Genomic DNA, 19,479 nt, shown 5'->3' with positions numbered 1-19,479 from the left:
GGGCTCAGTTGCCCTGCGGCATGTGGGATCCTCCCAGACCAGGGCTCAAACCCGTGTCTCCTGCATTGGCAGGCGGATTCTTAACCACTGCACCACTAGGGAAGTCCCTTTAACCCAGCTTTTAAAAACCAGCTGTGGGAGATCCCACAGCACACAGGCTAATGCAAAACTCATAGTACAGGAAATTGAGCTATCTGTTCACTTCTAGAAAAACAAGCTGTGACTATGGAGTTTTATCAATCACCATATAAGTTACAAAATGGAACTTGGGTAATATTAGATGACTTCTTTTATAAATATTGCCAGAAGTTGGCAGCCCAGTTACATTAGGTTGTATAATTTGAAATAGCAAGATGGCCAGGGAGGTTCATAAATCTTTGAAACTCAAAAATACTGCCAGAAGGTGAGGAAAAAACCACAAAGCAGCATGGACTGACTGCCACTAGAAATTTCCTAGAGAGAAATGTCCCAGGTTAAACATTAGACATTGCAAATATACCAAGTCCATTTAGTTTTCACTCTCCCACAGGCCCTTACCACTTAGTTTTGTCCCCAGCTAACAGGTGGGCTGAAATCAACCTTATTTCAACAAACCAAACATCCAAACTATGTAATCATGGGATGACATCTGAGCTTGATCTGGCTGGCTGCTTAAAAAGGAGTCTTTCACAATAATAAATGGGAATTTTCATTGTTGACCAAGCTAGATACTAAAGCACACCACCTTTATACTTCAGGCTGAAATAAACCAAATGTAAATAAATTGCCCTACCTTTAAAAAATGCCTCCATGCATCCATTTTGAAGGACACAGAAATATGTTTTATTTTGGACACAAAGATAAGATTATCAGCCTACTACCTGTGGGACACGGACCTTTTTAGTTGTTCTGCAATACAGTGATAGATGTAAGCTGAATTTCACATACATTCTCACCTATGCCTTAAACAATGCCGCACTTGAGAGGACAGCTAGATGTTTGGGGGACAGTCTGGGGCCAGGGACCTAGTAGAACTGAGAGTCCATGGGGTCCCAGTCCAAGTTCCTGCCTTCATTAGCATGGTGTTCTCACCATGCTGTTCCACGAGGAACAGTCTAAGGATTTATTGCTGCTCTGTGCTACTCTGGATCTCTGAAACCAAGTTTCCACAAGTTAGGCATTTAAGATTACTCCACAGCGCACACACACAAATCTGTTCTTAATTAAAGAGAAATATAATTTAAACTGTTTCTATATCCTAATAAAAAATGAATGCATCATCACAGATGACCTTATATGCTTGTTTTTTTTTTTTTTTTTTTTTTTTTGGCGCTATGCGGGCCTCTCACTGCTGTGGCCTCTCCCGTCGCGGAGCACAGGCTCCGGACGCGCAGGCCCAGCAGCCATGGGTCACGGGCCAGCCACTCCACGGCACGTGGGATCCTCCCGGACCGGGGCACGAACCCGCGTCCCCTGCATCGGCAGGCGGACTCTCAACCACTGCGCCACCAGGGAAGCCCTGCTTGTTTATTATTACTGATTCCTTTGAGTTTCACTTCCCTTATTCCTTTAACACCTCACTCTCTTGGGTTTTCTTTTCTGAATGTACAATGTGTGGGGAAAAAAACCTGAAACATCTCTTTAGATGGCTGCTGTATCTGTCAAGGAGGTTACGCTACAGTTCTAAATACAAAAACCACATTCCAAAACAGGAATATTCTCCAAACCCTTTACTTTCATGGTGTGCCTTCAAATTTTGTTGCTTTTTAAAAATTCTGACTGGAAGTACCAGCAAATCACAGCACCGCCTGCTTATTTACACAGAAGAACTCTGCAACTTGAGAAATCACAGCCGAAGGTACCAGCACGGATTGCTGCCAGTTACCTGGGCAGTTTCCTCCCACACACTGCTCCCTCCATGAGGGGCTGTGATGACAACCTGGGAAGGAGTCCTTCCGGGCTTCCCAGGAAGACTCTGACGGCAACCTAACCCACAAAACCTGAGGTTAGAGGGAAACCTCAATTCACCTCTGCCATTTTGGTATGCAGCTGAAATATGCAAGTCAAAGGAATGGATTTATATTTTAAAACAGATGAAAAGAAGATACGACACTTTCTTTCAATAAATGCTTAGTAGTCTTAACCAAGTTTTTTAAAGCTTTCTTTCAATCTGACTGAAATTCTTCAAACTTCACACCACAGCTTAATTTTTTTTTCCCCTTTTCGGTACCCAGTTATGATGGAGAAGACCTAGTCACCATATTCTTTATAAGCATTGAAGCCAATTATTAATTAGGTCTAAATAAAAAATTCTCTCCCCCTGGATTAACACTCTCTGGTATTATTTTTCCCATCTTTTACACTTTTTCACATAGCGTCTCTTTGAAAACTCTTTTCAGCGTCCTCTGACAACAATTACCTTGCTGTAATTTCTGACTGGCACATACTCAGTGTCTTTTTATATCTGTGTGGCTAGAATCTAGCCCACTGCCTGGCATTCAGCAGGCTCTGGATAAATATTCTCAAGAAACTGTGAAATCGTACATGAGCAGCATTCAATAAATGGTTGAGCATAATTTGTCTTCCTTGTGACTATACTTCGCTATTTGGTCACATTTTCCTATTATTCCTACCATGTGGAAATAATCATACTTCCATCATGAATTGTCCCTTTGACTCACAAGAAAATGCAATAAGCTCATTCTAAAAATCATCCTAAAATGTGAACCTAAGTATTGATTTTCTAGGAGATGCAGAGTATCCATCAATGAAAAGCTTGGTATACCTTGGCAGAACTTCAGATCGTACTAAATAGGCCTAAAATTTCATCTTCTGTGTTTCCAAATCTCATGTACTGTACGAACAAGAAGTTCTGTTGGTGTTGCCAAAAAGGGCTTTATTTTCGTGGGGCCAATGAAATGTCTTACTGAGAATAGTTCAATACTTAGATTTAGTGATATTTTTAAACACACATAATTAGCTAGCAATTTATTTTATTAGATATTTTTTCTATTTTTTCTTAAAAGGTTGATAATTTTTTTTTATCTGCGGTACACGGGGCCTCTCACCGTTGTGGCCTCTCCCGTTGCGGAGCACAGGCTCCGGACGCGCAGGCTCAGCGGCCATGGCTCACGGGCCCAGCCGCTCCGCCGCACGTGGGATCTTCCCGGACCTGGGCACGAACCCGCGTCCCCTGCATCGGCAGGCGGACTCTCAACCACTGCCCCACCAGGGAAGCCCCGATAATTATTTTATAACTGTTTATTAAATGTCTGTCTTTGCTTAGAACAGCTTATTACTATAAATAGAAAAGATATACATACCCTAACGTGCACATCTTCCAATTTCACAGACATTCTAAAATCATGTCTAAATGCCAAATAGAAAATGCAAGATATTTGGAACAAATGCCATGGCACATGTTAATGGAGAAACTAAAATCACCCGTCTTTTAGATTTTGATCAGAGCTGAATAGGGTTATTAATGGATATTTTTCATTAGACCAATATTTTCCAGGTTGACATAAACAATTCTCTCTTTCTTCCTCTTGTTCACACACATACACACACACACACAGTTCAATACTGAGAAAAGTGAAAAGACAAGAAAGCGTGAAAGAAAAACGAGGGAATTCCTGGTGGTCCAGTGGTTAAGAATCCGCCTTCCAATGCAGGGGACGTGAGTTCAATCCCTGGTCAGGGAACTAAGATCCCACATACCACGGGGAAACTAAACCCACGTGCCGCAACTACAGAGCCCTCGCACCACAGCAGAGGATCCTGCATGCCGCAGTGAAGATCCCATGTGCTGCAACTAAGACCCGACACGGCCAAAAATAAAATAAATAAATATTTTTTGAAAAGAAGAAAGAAAAATGAAATATGGCCAGTTTTGTTCTTCAACAGAAAACTCTATCTTCCTAGAGCCTTGGCAAGGTCATAGACACCTTGGAATCACCATGACCACTGATGTGAACTGGCTGTCCTTAAAAGAATGCCTCTCACTTAGCAGATACATTAGAGAGATGGGGGAAAGGTGTAAAATAAAAGATTGGAAAGGGGCTTCAATTATTGTTGGAAGAGCTCACAAAAGTGGGTTTCATTTTCTTTGATTCTTCGATAAATTAGTAAACTTGACTAACATAATCTGGAAATCTTTCCCCAAGTTAGGGAAACAAATATTTAGGAGTTTAACTATTTTGTAGTTCCCCCTTTGAACTCAGAATTCCCAGGCTAAAGATTAGTTAGTGAAACCACAGAGCCCCATGCCTTCCCGCAGTAAGGTTAATAATTACACCCAATTTAATGTCTAGAAATCCATTCCCAACCCAAAGCCTTTAAGTAGCAAATCTCATAGTATGTTTCACTGCAGATGGTGCCTAATGATTAAACTGAAATGTGAAGTTTTGATAATGATATTCAAAATCTTAAAGACATTCACTGGGTGACTGACCAGAAGTACAACCCATGTTCCCACAAACTTTTCAGACCAGGCCAAGTTCTGAGGCTTCAAAAACTCACTTCCATTCTTTCCTCCCCTCCAAGGTACTCCTACAATACTCTACCCCATTAAGAAGAAACAACAGTTATCCAAATTCTCCATAAATGAAAATCTAAACTGAGAGAGGTGTATTCAAGAGGATCCAATATGATGTTTATCCAACGAGTAAGCTTCCACTCCTTGGGAAGACATTCATTAGTGTCTTTGGATTCTAATTTGAGGATTTATTTTTAAGACATCAGCTCGGGACTTCCTTGGTGGTGCAGTGGTTAAGAATTCACCTGTCAATGCAGGGGACATGGGTTCAATCCCTGGTCCGGGAAGATCCCACATGCCGCAGAGCAACTAAGCCCGTGCACCACAACTACTGAGCCTGAGCTCTAGAGTCCACGAGCCACAACTACTGAGCCTGTGTGCCACAACTACTGAAGCCCGTGTGCCTACAGCCTGTGCTCCACAACAAGAGAAGCCACTGCAAAGAGAAGCCCGCGCACCATAACGAAGAGTAGCCCCCGCTCACCACAACTAGAGAAAGCCTGCACGCAGCAGTGAAGACCCAATGCAGCCATAAATAAATAAATAAATAAATTTATGAAAAAGAAAAGAAAAAGAAAGAAAAGAAACTGGAGTGGGAGAGAACAGAGAAGAGAATGGCAGAGGGAAAAAAAAGAAAGAGGAGGTCAAGAAGCAAGGTCAAAGACTAGAACCTGAACTGGCATATAACACCAAGCTATTTTTAAGAATGAGGAAGTCTGATATTAAGTTCTGAGTTGTTGGCACTTCTAGATTACCTATAAAACCCACTTCATTTCTACAAACCATTGGTAAATTTCACCACACACAAACTTGTGGGAACAGGGTATCTGTGTGTACATCAATGAGAGGATTTCACCTCTGAGTTGGTGGGGCCTTAAACAAATACAACCTGTAGAGGAACAAGACAGTCTATGAACTCAGCTAATACTTTGGAAGCAGAAGCTCAGGCAAAGAGGTGAGCATGAGGTAATAATCCCCACAGGAATTCACAGAAGTCTTGGGAAGAATGTAGGACATTCCAAAGGCTAAGTAATGGAGGTTCAAGCCAATTTTATCTCGACCATAGGAGACGGACAACTCCAGCCATTATTCAGGTTACAACTAGCAGCTTAGGTGTTTATAACTCCAGGAAAATGGAACAAATTTTCCAGAAATTAGGAGTTTATTGCTCCTCAAAAATTAGTCCCATTATTTCCTGACCCATTATTGAGAAAGTTCAAAAACTGTTTAGCCCTTAAAATGTGGGCTTTTGAGCCAAAGAAACCTACAAGTTCTACAGCAAAGATCAATGTTGGTAGAGTTAAGAGTAAGGCATGGCAGGCAAGGAAGGCTAAAGAGTAGTCAACTCCATGAGGACAGGGACCATGTTATTTGGTTCTCAGGTGACAAGCACAATGGCTGGCACATAGCAGTCACACAATAAATCCATGTTAAATGAATAACATTCATTTAATATAGCTCCAAATTCTAGTAGAGACAATAAATGAATCACACAAAGGTTTAACTGAACTAATTTTATCCCTGAAACAAAAGCTAGATAGATAGTGGCCATGAAGACTTCTAAATTATTTGAGACATCCCACCCATATGTGAAATGCAGAATCACCAGGCACGCTTGAGACAAACAGATGTCTCCCTCAACTATGATAAGGAACATTCAACACTATAGAGAATTAAAATGACTACCAGCCTATTAATGCTAGGTACGCTACAGAATTAGCAGACCTCCGAGGGACGTACAGTCTAACAGGCAGCTCTGACACGTGTTGATGGCTACCAGCAACAGGAACAAGTTTGTAGTCAGACAAAATCAGATTTATTGATTTGGTGCAGCGAGGGATGGCACTCAGAGAAAGCACAAAATGACGCTGAGAAAGACGGAGGAGGGAATCATCTTTTGTAAGGTTTGGGCTCTCGTTGAAGGATCCCAAGGAGGGTCTAAGGGAAGCCGATTCAGTTCTGGAGTGACTGCAGTTTTGAGGTGAAATTAGATGTGGGGGTTAACTAGGGGTTGTTCTGAGGTGAGGGTGATTTAGCAACTAAAGATGTCCAGTAGGGAATTCCCTGGTGGTCCAGCGGTTAGGATTCCACGCTTTCACTGCCGTGGCCCAGGTTCAATCCCTGGTCGGGGAACTAAGATCCCACAAGCTGCGTGGCGTGGCCAAAAAATAAAAATAAAAAATAAAGATGACCAATAAAATATGAGAACAGCAAAGCAGGTCTGGAGTGTCAGCTGCAAGTAAGCATTAATCACTGAAAGGGAGGCCCTTATGGCATCTTACAGCTGCTGCAAAACTGGGAGAAGCAGTGTTCTATGATAACTTTGCAGCTGGCCTAACTTTCAGCTGGCCTGCTATGTGTCTGTCCTCCAAGCCTGACTAGTGGCAAGGCTGCCTTTGTTGCTTCTCCATCCAGCTGATTTTCACTCTGTCAGAGACAGGCTTTGATCTTCACACAGATACAAGTATTAAATAATCTTCCTTCATCAAGGAGTAGAAAGGGACATTCTCAAAACCTTAATCTAAGAGAAATGGGCCAAAAATAAAAGATTCTGTTATATTTTAAATCTTTTCAAAACTGACTGACCCATAAACCTAATCCCATCTACCCTTCTTCAGTCCTCCAAGCATCCCTCTAGCCCAGCACATGTGCCCTGGATAATAATAGTTGGTTTACTTCCCTGTCTTCTCCCCTGGACTCCAAACTCCTAAAAGAGAGGGGAAGTACTCGTTTTATACCTGGTGACTCACAGCTCCCAGCGCACCCTAAGTGCTATGTAGCCAAGCTGTCTGCTTGTCTCCTCTGTCCAGAATGGCCCTATCCAAGGCCTCTTACACAGTGAAACAGATTTTGCTCTCTAAATAAGTGTTAAAGAATGTCATAATCTAAAGGATTCACTACATGGAGGAGACAGGGAAGAGCTGATCAGCCGATCAGCAACATCTACAACTCTAGGTCAAAGAAGAAGGAAGCTTCCCTTTGAAGAGCTCACCGATGGCTTTGTTGCCACCTGATAAAGTCAAAAGCACTTGAAATAAACAGCTCAACACAAATGGAGTTGAACCCCTACCAAACTGAATCGCTTATTATGCAGTACTGGAGATTTTCGTATATCTGTCTTTTCAGCAAGACTGTAAATTCCTGGAGGTGAGAGGTGATACATGTCTTGTTCATTTTGCTCCCCTGCTCTCTGCCTACCATGCTGCACAGTACGGGTGTTCAATCATGTGAAAGCAAAGTGGATAAAGCAGAAAAATAAGAAGACCCTCCTTCAGTTAAAGGGAAAGGGTAACAGCATAATATGGGCTGGTAAGCAAGAGGAAAGGTATCCCACATGCGGATCAGAGGCCCCCAGTGCATGAGGACAGAGGGCTCCATAGACGGCTTCCCTGAAGAGGAAAGGAAGAAGCTGGTGAGTGGACTTGGAACATAGAAACATAGAACGAGATCTGAAACTGGGCAGAGAGGAGCGGGGAAAGGAAGCAGAGAGAGGACTGGGAAGACAAAAATAAGGAGATGAACTACCAAGGTCAGAAGATGAGAACACTGTCTTTGTTAAATCCACCACCAGGAGCTCCCCTGGTGGCACAGCGGTTGAGAGTCCGCCTGCCGATGCAGGGGATGCGGGTTCGTGCCCCGGTCCGGGAAGATCCCACGTGCCGAGGAGCGGCTGGGCCCGTGAGCCGTGGCCGCTGAGCCTGTGCGTCCGGAGCCTGTGCTCCGTGACGGGAGAGACCACAACAGTGAGAGGCCCGCATACCGCAAAAAAAAAAAAAAAAAAAAAAACACCACCAATGCAGGGAAAGCGGGAAGAAAGATGAAAATATAGCTCAACACAATGACTGGGGAATAGAGGCAGGAGTCCAAGGGGGGCCTAGAAGGTCTCTTTATCTGGATGTTATTAAAAGCAAGACCTGGTGTCGAGAGGTAAGGAAGGGCTCAGAGCCCACAGAGCAGCCCAACTTTGGAGCAGGTGCAAACCACAGTCACCATTTTGCTTTTCTTTCTCCCATCTCCTTTTTCTTCTCTGTCTTTCCTCCGCTTCCCCTCCCCCTTCCTCCTGCTGCAAAAAGTGTTGGCCACATAAGACGACGTACTTCTTTCAGGTTAGTGGAACAGATGCCTTAGAGTTCTGCCTTTGTCTGTCCTGCTGACGTGGCTACAAAGAAGAAGAGGAATAGGACTAGCTGTCCTTTCAGTGTTTCTTCCAAGATGAGTTTCATGGCACAGAAGGGCAACGACAGAAACCACAGCAGAACCTGGAACGTCAAGATGACATGCCCATTCTCGTTACGTGACCTGCAGTCAGCAAGTGGATACCACTGCGTCTACACTATTAACTGTCTAAAGAACAAGTAAACTGTATTATGGACTTGGGCGGGGGGTGCTCCGGGAGGACGAAAGGAATGCTGCTGACCCCCAGCACCCACTGGCTGGGTTTCCTACCACATGCGAAAACCTAGCCACAGCTGTGGGACCCAACGCCACACGTCCTACAAAACCCCAACAAACGGCAAAAGTCCTTCTGTTATAACGTGCATTGTGAATAATCAGAATTAATATGCTTCAAGCAATTAGAAAAACTGAATCATCTACCTCAATGTGGTGGCTTTCATTAGGTAACCCCAACACTGAAAACTTAAACAATATGAAATATGTCAGATTTGAGGGAAATGTGCCCAGTTTTGATGAATAGGTAATTTTACTAACTCTTCATATTGAAACATCTTTGAATAGACATTGTTTGTGCTACTACTGCATTGAAACTTCTTCCCTGAAACAACTCTAAACTCTCCAATTCTATGTATTCATGTTCCCACTTCAAAATTATTTCTGTGATTGGGAGAAAGATGTGTTATCTTCCTCCAAAGAATAGCAGACATCAACAGTATTTTACCAGGTGTGCACTCTTTTCTCAGTAGACACAAATGTTGAAAGGAAATCACCACCTTAGATCAAGAAAACAGAATCTGGGGCTTCCCTGGTGGTACAGTGGTTGAGAGTCCGCCTGCCAATGCAGGGGAAATGGGTTTGTGCCCCGGTCCGGGAGGATCCCACATGCTGCGGAGCAGCTGGGCCCGTGAGTCATGGCCCCTGAGCCTGCGCGTCCGGAGCCTGTGCTCCACAACGGGAGAGGCCACAACAGTGAGAGGCCCGCGTACCGGGCAAAAAAAAAAAAAAAAAAAAAAATAGAATCCATAATATTGTGAAAGGCCAGTGTCTGTCAAGTTTGTTCTCAAATTTTGAACATAGATTGTCCTCTATCTTATAAACTTGAGGAATTCTAAAAGTCTGATGGTTAATCACTTGTGAAAAAGAGAGAGGTATTTCTGCCCAGTAAGAACTACACACATAAAAGTGAGGTTCTCAGCTCAGTCTACAAAAGCCTTTCTGACTTGTGCTCCACCTAAAACAGCATCAAGAAGACTGCAGAACCAACAGAGAAAGTGATATCTCTATGGGAAAATGCATTCAGAGTTCCTATTTGGGATGCCCGTAACCCAAAACTCTCCCTTGCTGGCAATGAAAACAGGGGTCTCCTTGTTCAAAGCAGGCTTTGCGTGTGGTCATGGTGTGGACTTTGGGGAGGAAGGTGTCTGTGTTGAAGATCAAGACTGGAAATGCAAGGGACTCCCCTGGCCCAGTGGTTAGGACTCCTCACTTCCACTGCAAGGGGCACAGGTTTGATGCCTGGTTGGGGAGCTAAGATTCTGCATGCCGCGCCGCACGGCCGAAAAGGAAAAGACTGGAAATGCAAAGTGAGGGAAGTAAATACACTGCTGTCTAGACTGGGAGGGAAGGTTGAGGGGGACAAAAGTGGGAGAGTGGGGCTTGGGTGGATGAGGGAAAGTGCTGAAGGTCATGGACAAACAGAACAGTTTCTTACCACCTCCTCCCACCTGCTCTGCATCCCCAAAATGACCCCCTTTGGAAGACTGCGAGGGAAAGGACTGAGAAGAAATGAAAGGCTACAGCAGGATCCATGCAGTTAGAGCAAATGAGAAGGGGCAGGAATCACCAGTAAGAAGTAAAGTGCGAGAGATACAGTGTTCTAGAAGAGGGAGAGATGCTGTCTTCTAGTTGGAGATAAGGGGTGGATTTGTCACATGTAAGACGTGCATTCATAAATCAGAACCTTGTCGGTGTGGCCCGTGCACAGGCCCCAAGTAAAGAGAAATCAGTAGTTACTGCTCCAAAGCGGAAGAACAATTAGCAAATTAAATTCACTAGAGTCCTTGTGAATGCTTCTTTCGTTAAGGATGATCTTTTTTTTTTTTTTTTTTTTTTTGCGGTACACGGGCCTCTCACTGTTGTGGCCTCTCCCATTGCGGAGCACAGGCTCCGGACATGCAGGCTCAGCGGCCATGGCTCACGGGCCCAGCCGCTCTGCGGCACGTGGGATCCTCCCAGACCAGGGCACGAACCTGTGTCCCCTGCATCGGCAGGTGGACTCTCAACCACTGCGCCACCTGGGAAGCCCAATCTTTTTTTTTTTAAGTATATTCCAAAAATTTTTGGCACACCTCTTGCAATTTGCCAGACCCAATGTCTTCATCAAAGACACCGGAATCCAGAGTAAATATACACTCGTAATTTTTTTGGAATTCACACATTTCAAATCCTACTGCAGAAATTTGGCTTCAGTCACTAACTTCAAGAAAGGTATTGATAGCTTACTTCAAGCGATTGTGTGTCCTTCAAACAATATTATATCCAGAACTAATACACTAATGTCTTTTCTTACTACTTGTTACAGATACTAACTAGCAGTCATTCTTTACCTGTAACATAAGCACCACCTGAAAAATTTATATTTTTGTCTACGTTAAGCTATAAATCTTATCACTTTCATACATTATCAACTTTTCATACACTGAAAATCAAAAATACAAACAATAATATTTTAAATAATGTCTGGGATTACCACGTTTTCCCACAAATTATTTGAATGATGAATTTAACGTCGCGTTATTAAAAATACCGCACAATTAAAATTTTTTCTTACGTAGTTTTTTATTTTTCCTAGAGGGACCCATTTGTTCCTGTTGGGCATAAACCCAGCACGGGAGGAAATGGCCAGAGCTGAGGGGTCTCCCTGGGGCTCTGCACTACAAATGAGGAAAAACTCCTTTCCTGTTCGTCATTTCTTCACTGGCAGGACACACCCACTGGGAGCACTTGACTCTGTGGGGTCCAAATGGGAGGAGGGCAAGTCTGGCTGGTGAACAGAATCCCAATCTGGGTTTAACTATCATTTTCCCTGTCTCACTGGGACGTTTAAGGCTGTTGCCTTAATTTTGTTTTTAATCTATTTTTTCATCCATAAACTAAGGAATACATCCTATAGAATACCCACTAGAGACGATTCCACTAGGGATCCAGATGCTATGTGGAACATAGTGGAATGAATATCTGTGTCACAAGACTCATTGCCAGTCTTCATGCAAGCTTCTGGTGACCACGCTCAAGTGAACTTTAATGCAAGTTAACATGGAGGTGTTTTCCTGATATCACAGGAAGTCTTAACAGGCTCCTTTGAAAGCCTCAGGGCCAGTCAGAGTGATCCCGGCCATTTCAGACATTGGACTGTCAGAAGCAAGTCAGGACAGGGGATGTAGTTTTGGCAAAGGTTGGTATCACAGTGCTCAGAATCTCTTCTCACTTGACAGGGAAAATCCCTATGGGTTTCAACCAGAGAACACGCAGCTAGAAAATGGGAGAATAAGAGCATGTTGTGTCTAGTCCTACACATCTGAGGACACCTACTCGGTCTGTTTCTGATAATGATCCACAGAAAGGGTTATCTTTGCCTTAAAACATCTAATGTCCTGTTTATATACATTAGACAATTTATCTCGATTAGAATGTCTTCCAAATCTCTAAGACATAACATAAGAAACACAAAGCAGCACTGTTACTATTATTTGCATTACCTCTGTATTCACAACTTCCATCGGTCTTTTCTTGATTTCTCCTATGTCCAAGTAACTGGGGGAAAAAAAAAACAATAAGGGCTTTTTTTATTACTTTTGAATCAGCTATGTAAATTGCCTTTTTAAAAATTATTAAAATATAAAGCTAGCCATAGGAAATACTTAAGCCTAAAGTAAAAATCAATAGCTACTAATTAAAAGCCATTATAATAACAGGAACTGCTTTCAGGGCTGACACATGTCCATGCTAAACTTCAATGAAATTGAAGTCTTAGAAATACATACTCCCATTGGGGAACATTTTTCCCCACAATGGTCAGCTACTTACTATATATATGGTATTTCTTATTTTTATAGCAATTTTGATATAAAGAGTGGTTTGTGTGTAAAGCTGCTTAATAGTTAGTTCTATTAATCACAGACTTTAGGCCAAAGAAAGTAGTACTGATCCCATGCATTAGAGTAACAACTGTGAAAAGCTGGGAAATCTTTTTTCCTGGGAGAGCACTTTAATGATCCAGAAATGCTCAGCCATGTGGGATGGATGGTTTAGGCACTGTTTCGGCTAAAATACAGATGGGTAAACTAGTTAACCTCTGGAGACCCCTATTATTCCATTACTATTTGCTACATATATTAACTAGTGATCATTCTTTAGCTATAGCATAAGCACAACCTAAAAACTTTATACCTTTGTCCACTTCAAGCTATCTGTCCATCACTGTGATCTCGTTACACTGTGCTTCATACATAGAAGGTGCTAAATAAATGTTTTAATATTAAAAATAAATATAAATCTAGGATTTAATTTATAACCATAGATAGAAAGATAGATACATTCTCTACCTCAACTACCATAATTGCTGAGTTGCCAAAAAAGTTCATATTAGAATTAATTTTGGCTATGTTTTATTTTGTTGTTTTTTGGATAGAACGCTTTACTTAATCCATACCTCTGCAAATTATCATGTATTTCTCTTACATAAACAGTATTATACAAGACAGTGAAAATTCTCCCTCCACTTAACAATAAGATGGGTCTTTTGGAAATCTTCAGGGACTGATTTCTGACATAACAATAAAACATTCTAATTGTCATGTGCAGGAAAGTGATTTCAGGTCCACATGTAGTAGAGTCAATGTCCCAAAATGCATAAGGAAAACTCTGGGGAAAATAACAATCTCTAGAATTCTCTGCTATAAAGTAAAGGTTTAATAGCTACCTGAAGTTTAATCACCGTTTCAAAAATATTAGAAGAAACATGAGTAAAAGATATGCAAGAACAAAGTTGATCATTTTCATTTGAAAAATATTTTTCCACCATTGTTATCTTCCCCAACATCAATTAGGGTCTACATGGCATGAATTACCCTCAATATCTTTTGGGCTTTCTTTTGTTCTGCCAGTTTCTTCATTTGTTATGTAAACTTAAAACTGCAAAGCTTCAAATATATTCAGCATTTAAATCTTCTTGGCTTCTATCATTATAACCATAGATACTACCACTTTAACACAAATAAATATTCATCTGTCAGCATGGAAAATTAACCATGGACACTGTTATAACAAACTCAGGGTTTTTGTGTGTGAGTTAAAAGCAAAAATAACCATGCAAATCTCTTTTACATAAATATATATATATGTATGTGTATATATATATATATATATATAAAGAGTGATTTGAAGTGCACTTTCTATTTGGTTTGGAACTGTACCTGTTTTTATCTTTTGAGTTGGTAGCACTAAATAAACAAAAGAGAATATGAATTATTAAAGCGAGTCTGGAATTGCAGATTTACATTCCCATGAAATTGCTTCATATGAAAATTATTTAACTTAAAAAATTAACGAAGTATATAATGAAAGGAACTGGACACAGAGATGCTTTGCGTTTATAACACTTCGTTGTTTACAAAACACGTTCACATCCATACCATTTACTTTCTACAACAAGACTGTGAGGTAGGAATGGTTATGCTCCTTTTCTGCGTTAGGAAACTGACTAGCTGTGTCAAGTGAATTACACAAGGATGCAGAGCTAATAAACAGCTCAAACACAAGTCTCCTGACTCTCAGCTTTAAGTTCTAAGTCATTTTGAAGTACAGTTTCATTTGGCTCTTTTCTAAGGAAGTTAGACAAAGCATACTAAAGGAGGTTTCAGGGAAGGGAAACTAAATCCAAATGTATCCCTCACCTCCCATAAAAAGAACATCTGGCATAACAAAAAAGCAGAACTCCTAGAACTCAATTTAAACAAACTTACACAAGCTAGGATGATATTAGATAACTTTAGTGATACTTGGGAAAATAGTTCTACACAATCAGAAGTCACAAGCATAGATTTTATGCTAAAGGTTTTTTTTTCCCATCCTGAGGCCCAAGCTGAATTTTAATTAAAATATTATATTAAAAACTATGGGGGGAAAATACCTATGGAATATAGACTTACCATACAATCCAGCAATTCCACTCCTAGGTATATACCCAAAGAGAAATGAAAACTTATACATACCCAGATAATGAAAACTTGTACATACCCAAAGAGAAATGAAAATGTTCATAGCAGCATTATTCATATTAGCCAAAAGTGAAGCAATCCAAATATCTATCAACTGATTAACAGATAAACACAATGTGGTATAGCCATATCATGGAATATTATTCAACAATAAAAAGAATGAAGTACTGATATATACTATAACATGATAAGCCTTGAAAACATTATGCTAAGTGAAAGAAGACAGAAACACAATAGGTCATATATTGTATGGTTCCTTTTACAGGCATACCTCATTTAATTGCACTTAACAGATATTGCATTTTTTTACAAATTGAATCAGGTTTGTGGCCACCCTGCATGGAGCAAATCAATCAGCGCCATTTTTTCCAACAGCATTTGCTCACTTCATGTTTCTGTGTCACATTTTGGTAATTCTTGCAATATTTCACACTTGTTCATTATATTATATTTGTTATGGTAATCTGTGATCAGTGATCTTTGATGTTACTACCATGACTTGCTAAGGGCTCAAATGATGATTAGCATTTTTTAGCAATAAAGTATTTTTTAAATAAGGCATGTACTTTTTTGTAGACAAAATGTTATTATTGCACACATAATAGACTACAGCATAGTGTAAACATAACTTGCATATACACTGGGAAACCAAAAAACTCCTGTGACTTGTTTTATTGCAATATTCACTTTATTGCAGTGGTCTGGATCAGAACTTGCAATATCTCCGAGGTCTGCCTGTATATAAAATGTCCAGAATAGACAAATCCATAGAGACAGAGAAACTAACCACTACTGATTAGTGGTTACTAGAGCATGGGGAGAAGGGGAAACTGGGAAGGTACAGGGTTTCTTTTTGGAGTGATGGAAATGTTCTACTATTAGTTTGTGGTGATGGTGGCAAAACTCTAGGAATATACTAAAAACCACTGTGGTTTATGTTACGTGAAATATATCTCAGTAAAGCTATAAAAAAAACCCTATGGAATATTAAATTCTACCTGTCCTACAGTACCCACCCCCACGAGGAATAATTTCTCTCAACTCCCATATAACTTTAACTAACTTTCTAATTGCACTCATTCTTTTGTACTTTGCATTAAAATTACTGGTGTGCATGTAGTCTGTCTCCTGTTAGATTGTGAGCTCCAAAAGACAAGGAGTCCTGTCTTATCTTTGTTCCCTTCAGAGACCTAAGCACAGTTTGCTGATTCACTGAACGCCCACAATAAGTGAGTGCCCTGCCAGGAGCTGGGGATAAGCACCACTAACGACCTCTGTCCTTGAAGGTTGAACCATCAAGTACCTGGTGACAGACATGTAGACAAATACAGCAAGCCAGTAAACTTTTCCAAGCATTAAGGAAATAACATAAACGTGCAGGAGGTGGGAGGAGGGTCACAAAGTGGGGTGTGGTCAGTTCTACTTGGAATTGAAAGGTTGAAAGCACTTTTCTTCATGGGTGACAATACTTCCAAGTGATTTTTTTTTTTTTTTTTTTTTTTTTTTTTGCTGTACGCGGGCCTCTCACTGTTGTGGCCTCTCCCATTGCGGAGCACAGGCTCCGGACGCGCAGGCTCAGCGGCCACGGCTCACGAGCCCAGCCGCTCCGCGGCATATGGGATCTTCCTGGACCGGGGCACGAACCCGTGACCCCTGCATCAGCAGGCGGACTCTCAACCACTGCGCCACCAGGGAAGCCCCTTCCAAGTGATTTTTAAGAAGTCTTCATTTAAACTCAAATGATAGGTTCCAACATTGTAAATCAACTATACAGCAACAAAAATTAAAATGAAATGGTAGGTTCCAAGCAAAAGTGGAAAGAGAAAAAGCAGAACAGAAAATGCCAAATATCTAACATGACATTTGTGTTACTCTTTCCAAATAGCTAGTCACGGAATACTTTTTTTTTTTTTTTTGATTCCCACTCCTTATACACACATTTAAAGTCTGTTCCTACTGCTCCGTACGTGCACTTTCTTTTCCAATCACACTTTCAACCTCTGACCCCAGCCGCAGCGGGAGCCTTGAGTGGCATCAACCCGCACAGTCACAGCCCCTGAGCGCACCGAGGTGTGGGGTGGGGCGGGGGTTATTCCATTCCACCTTAGAACCCTCTGAAATGACGGGCGGTGGGGATAGAAGGACTCACTTGAGTTTCTTGAAGGCTTCCTGGCCCCCAGCCACGTAGTTGCCCCCGGTCTGGATTTGGTCTAGCTTCCGGATGCGGTGCCCGGTCCGCGGGGTGTAGATGTTCCTGACGGCCCCAAAGGGCGCCTGAACGCCGCCCGTCACCTCCTTGAGGAAGGCGTCGAAGCTGGACACCTTCTTCTCGTGGAAGACGAAACGGCGCCCCGCGAAGAAGGGGTCCCCGTTGCGGTACACCAGCACGCTCTTCACGACCGGCTGAGACAAGTGGCTGGACCTGGCGCTGCTGCCGCTCATCTTCCCCACCGGACGCCGCTCCCGCTCGCTTCTCAGCGGGGAGGCACCTCCGCTGCCCCAGCGGCCTCACGGCACACGCTGCGCGGGGTCGCGTCCTGAAACGAACGGGCAACAGACAAGCTCAAGGGTAAAGGCGAAGCAAGTGCGTATGCCGGGCTTTCACCCCGCGAAGACCCTGCAGCTGCAGGACACGTTCAAGTATTTCACCAGAGTCTGCACAGCCAATCAGCAATCGCGGTGCGCGCACGACACCTGTTTCACTCGCTACCGGCAGAATCGGGGTGTAACCACCTCTGCACAGGAGCCGCGCGGGGGGCTTGAAACAGGCAAACTTGGTGCGCCCGGGAGGGAGGTGGGAACACACACACACGCACACACACACGAATTATAAAATTATAAATGTGATGAAACTTCTTTCCTCGCCTGGCTCTCTCCCCTCTCAATCTTCTGTTTGTTCCCAAAGTAATTAGGGTTCCGGCTGGAATTGCCCAGATTTTTCTTTGCGGAGAAATAAATGCCTAAAGTGCATTGAGAGAGTTTCCCAGACCCCTCCCCTCCCCAGATGACCTGCACCGCCCCGCGGCGAAGCTCCCATAGGCATCTTTTGAACACATAGGGCAGAGGCAGGCAATCAAGTCCCAAGGCGGGGGGTAGTGGGTGGGATCCCGGGAGGCGCCCGCGGCCGGAGTACCTACCGACACCCGAGGCCCAGTTGGGGGAGGGGCGGCTCGGGCCGGGCCGGGCCGGGCCCGGCCGGGCGGGGCGGGGGTGGGGCAGGGGCGCCGCGGTGAACTCGGCTGCGGCCGCGCGTCGCTCCCGCTGTTCCTCCAGCTGCCGTTGCCTCTGCGGGCCTCCGTCACCCGGGGCGCGCGGGGGGAACGGAGTTGTTATTTCTCGCCGTTTCCATAGCAACTGCAGCCACGCGCAGGGAGCGGAATCAGTGCACTAGGCCTGGCTCGCTCCTGGATCCCTCGGGCTTTGCCCGCAGCCTCCGGCAGAGACTCGATAAGTGAGTGTTTTGGGAGGAAGGAGGGGAAGCCTGGGAGCCATTATCATGCAGTCACTCTATAAATGGACGCCTACTGGGTGCCAGGCGCTGTGTTGGAAGTTGGGGGATACAGCGGCATAGAAAAAAATCTATTATTTTGAAGTGCCTACCATATTCGTAGCTTTACGCCGAGAAAAGGTTGCCTCAAGAAGGCTAAGTGGCTCTCGGTGCCCAAGAGCCCACATCCATGCCGTTTGTATAGATTGGATCGATGTATGGTAAGATGGGGGAGAGGAGCTTTGAGACCTTCAGTGAAGAGGTGCTTTGTCCAAGCTACTGTGGGACACATATTATGGAAGCAGGAAAATTCTCTTTAAAAAGTTGAAATCTTCCAGCTCATCTCTCCCAGTGTTCCCTTTGTTCCTCCTAAGACGTCCCTACTATGTGTCATGTGCAAATTTCATTACTGGCTGTTCCTAATTCTTCATCTATGAATAAAAATAGTGTTAATAAAAACTACCATTATGGTAGTTAACTACCATAATGGTAGTTAATAACTACCATTAATTGAACACTTACCATGTGCATTGTGCTAAGCACTTATTAGATTATCTAATTTAATGTTCACAGCCTTCAGAGGTAAATACTCTCTCCTCAGATGAGGAAACTGAGGCGTAGAGAAACAGAAGAAATTCACCTCAGGTCGTGTGGGAAAATTCAAACCCAGTTTTCTGTGATTCCAGGACCACCTTAACCACCATGTCATACCAATCTGAGAGACGAATGTATGGGACATTGCAATCTGGGGCAGAAATGTTATTATTAAAGTTACTTAATACATCAATGCCTTGAAAGTTAACAGTTTTCAAAAGAAGACTAAAGAGGAGAGAACAATACAGAGGGAAAATAGAAGAAGGAAATTTTGTGAGCTGGTTGTGAAGAATACACAGGTTGAGGGAATGGATGGGGAAAATATCTGTGGGGATGTGCTACCAAGTAGGTGAATAAGACAGAAAACCTGTTTTGAGGGATGAAAGGCAGTAAATCAAGCCACCCCCAGACCACCTAAACCTCCCTAC

General features: G+C 42.9%; 1 protein-coding gene across 1 annotated transcript in view; it reads right to left on the bottom strand.

Moving 5' to 3' along the window:
• DCDC2 (doublecortin domain containing 2) overlaps positions 1-17,412 on the bottom strand; it is a 152,783-nt gene extending 135,371 nt beyond the window's left edge. Inside the window, exons 1-2 of the mRNA XM_065886003.1 lie at positions 17,120-17,412; positions 12,451-12,505 (exon numbers count right to left, since the gene is read on the bottom strand). Coding sequence (XP_065742075.1) covers positions 12,451-12,505; positions 17,120-17,412 — 348 coding nt within the window. The remainder of the gene's footprint in view (positions 1-12,450; positions 12,506-17,119) is intronic.
• Positions 17,413-19,479: the final 2,067 nt, after the last annotated feature.

This window comes from Phocoena phocoena, chromosome 10 (assembly GCF_963924675.1).
Source record: "Phocoena phocoena chromosome 10, mPhoPho1.1, whole genome shotgun sequence".
NCBI classification, from domain to species: Eukaryota; Metazoa; Chordata; class Mammalia; order Artiodactyla; family Phocoenidae; genus Phocoena; species Phocoena phocoena.
Note: the sequence above shows the minus strand (reverse complement) of the source record. Positions and strands in the feature narration are given on the sequence as shown.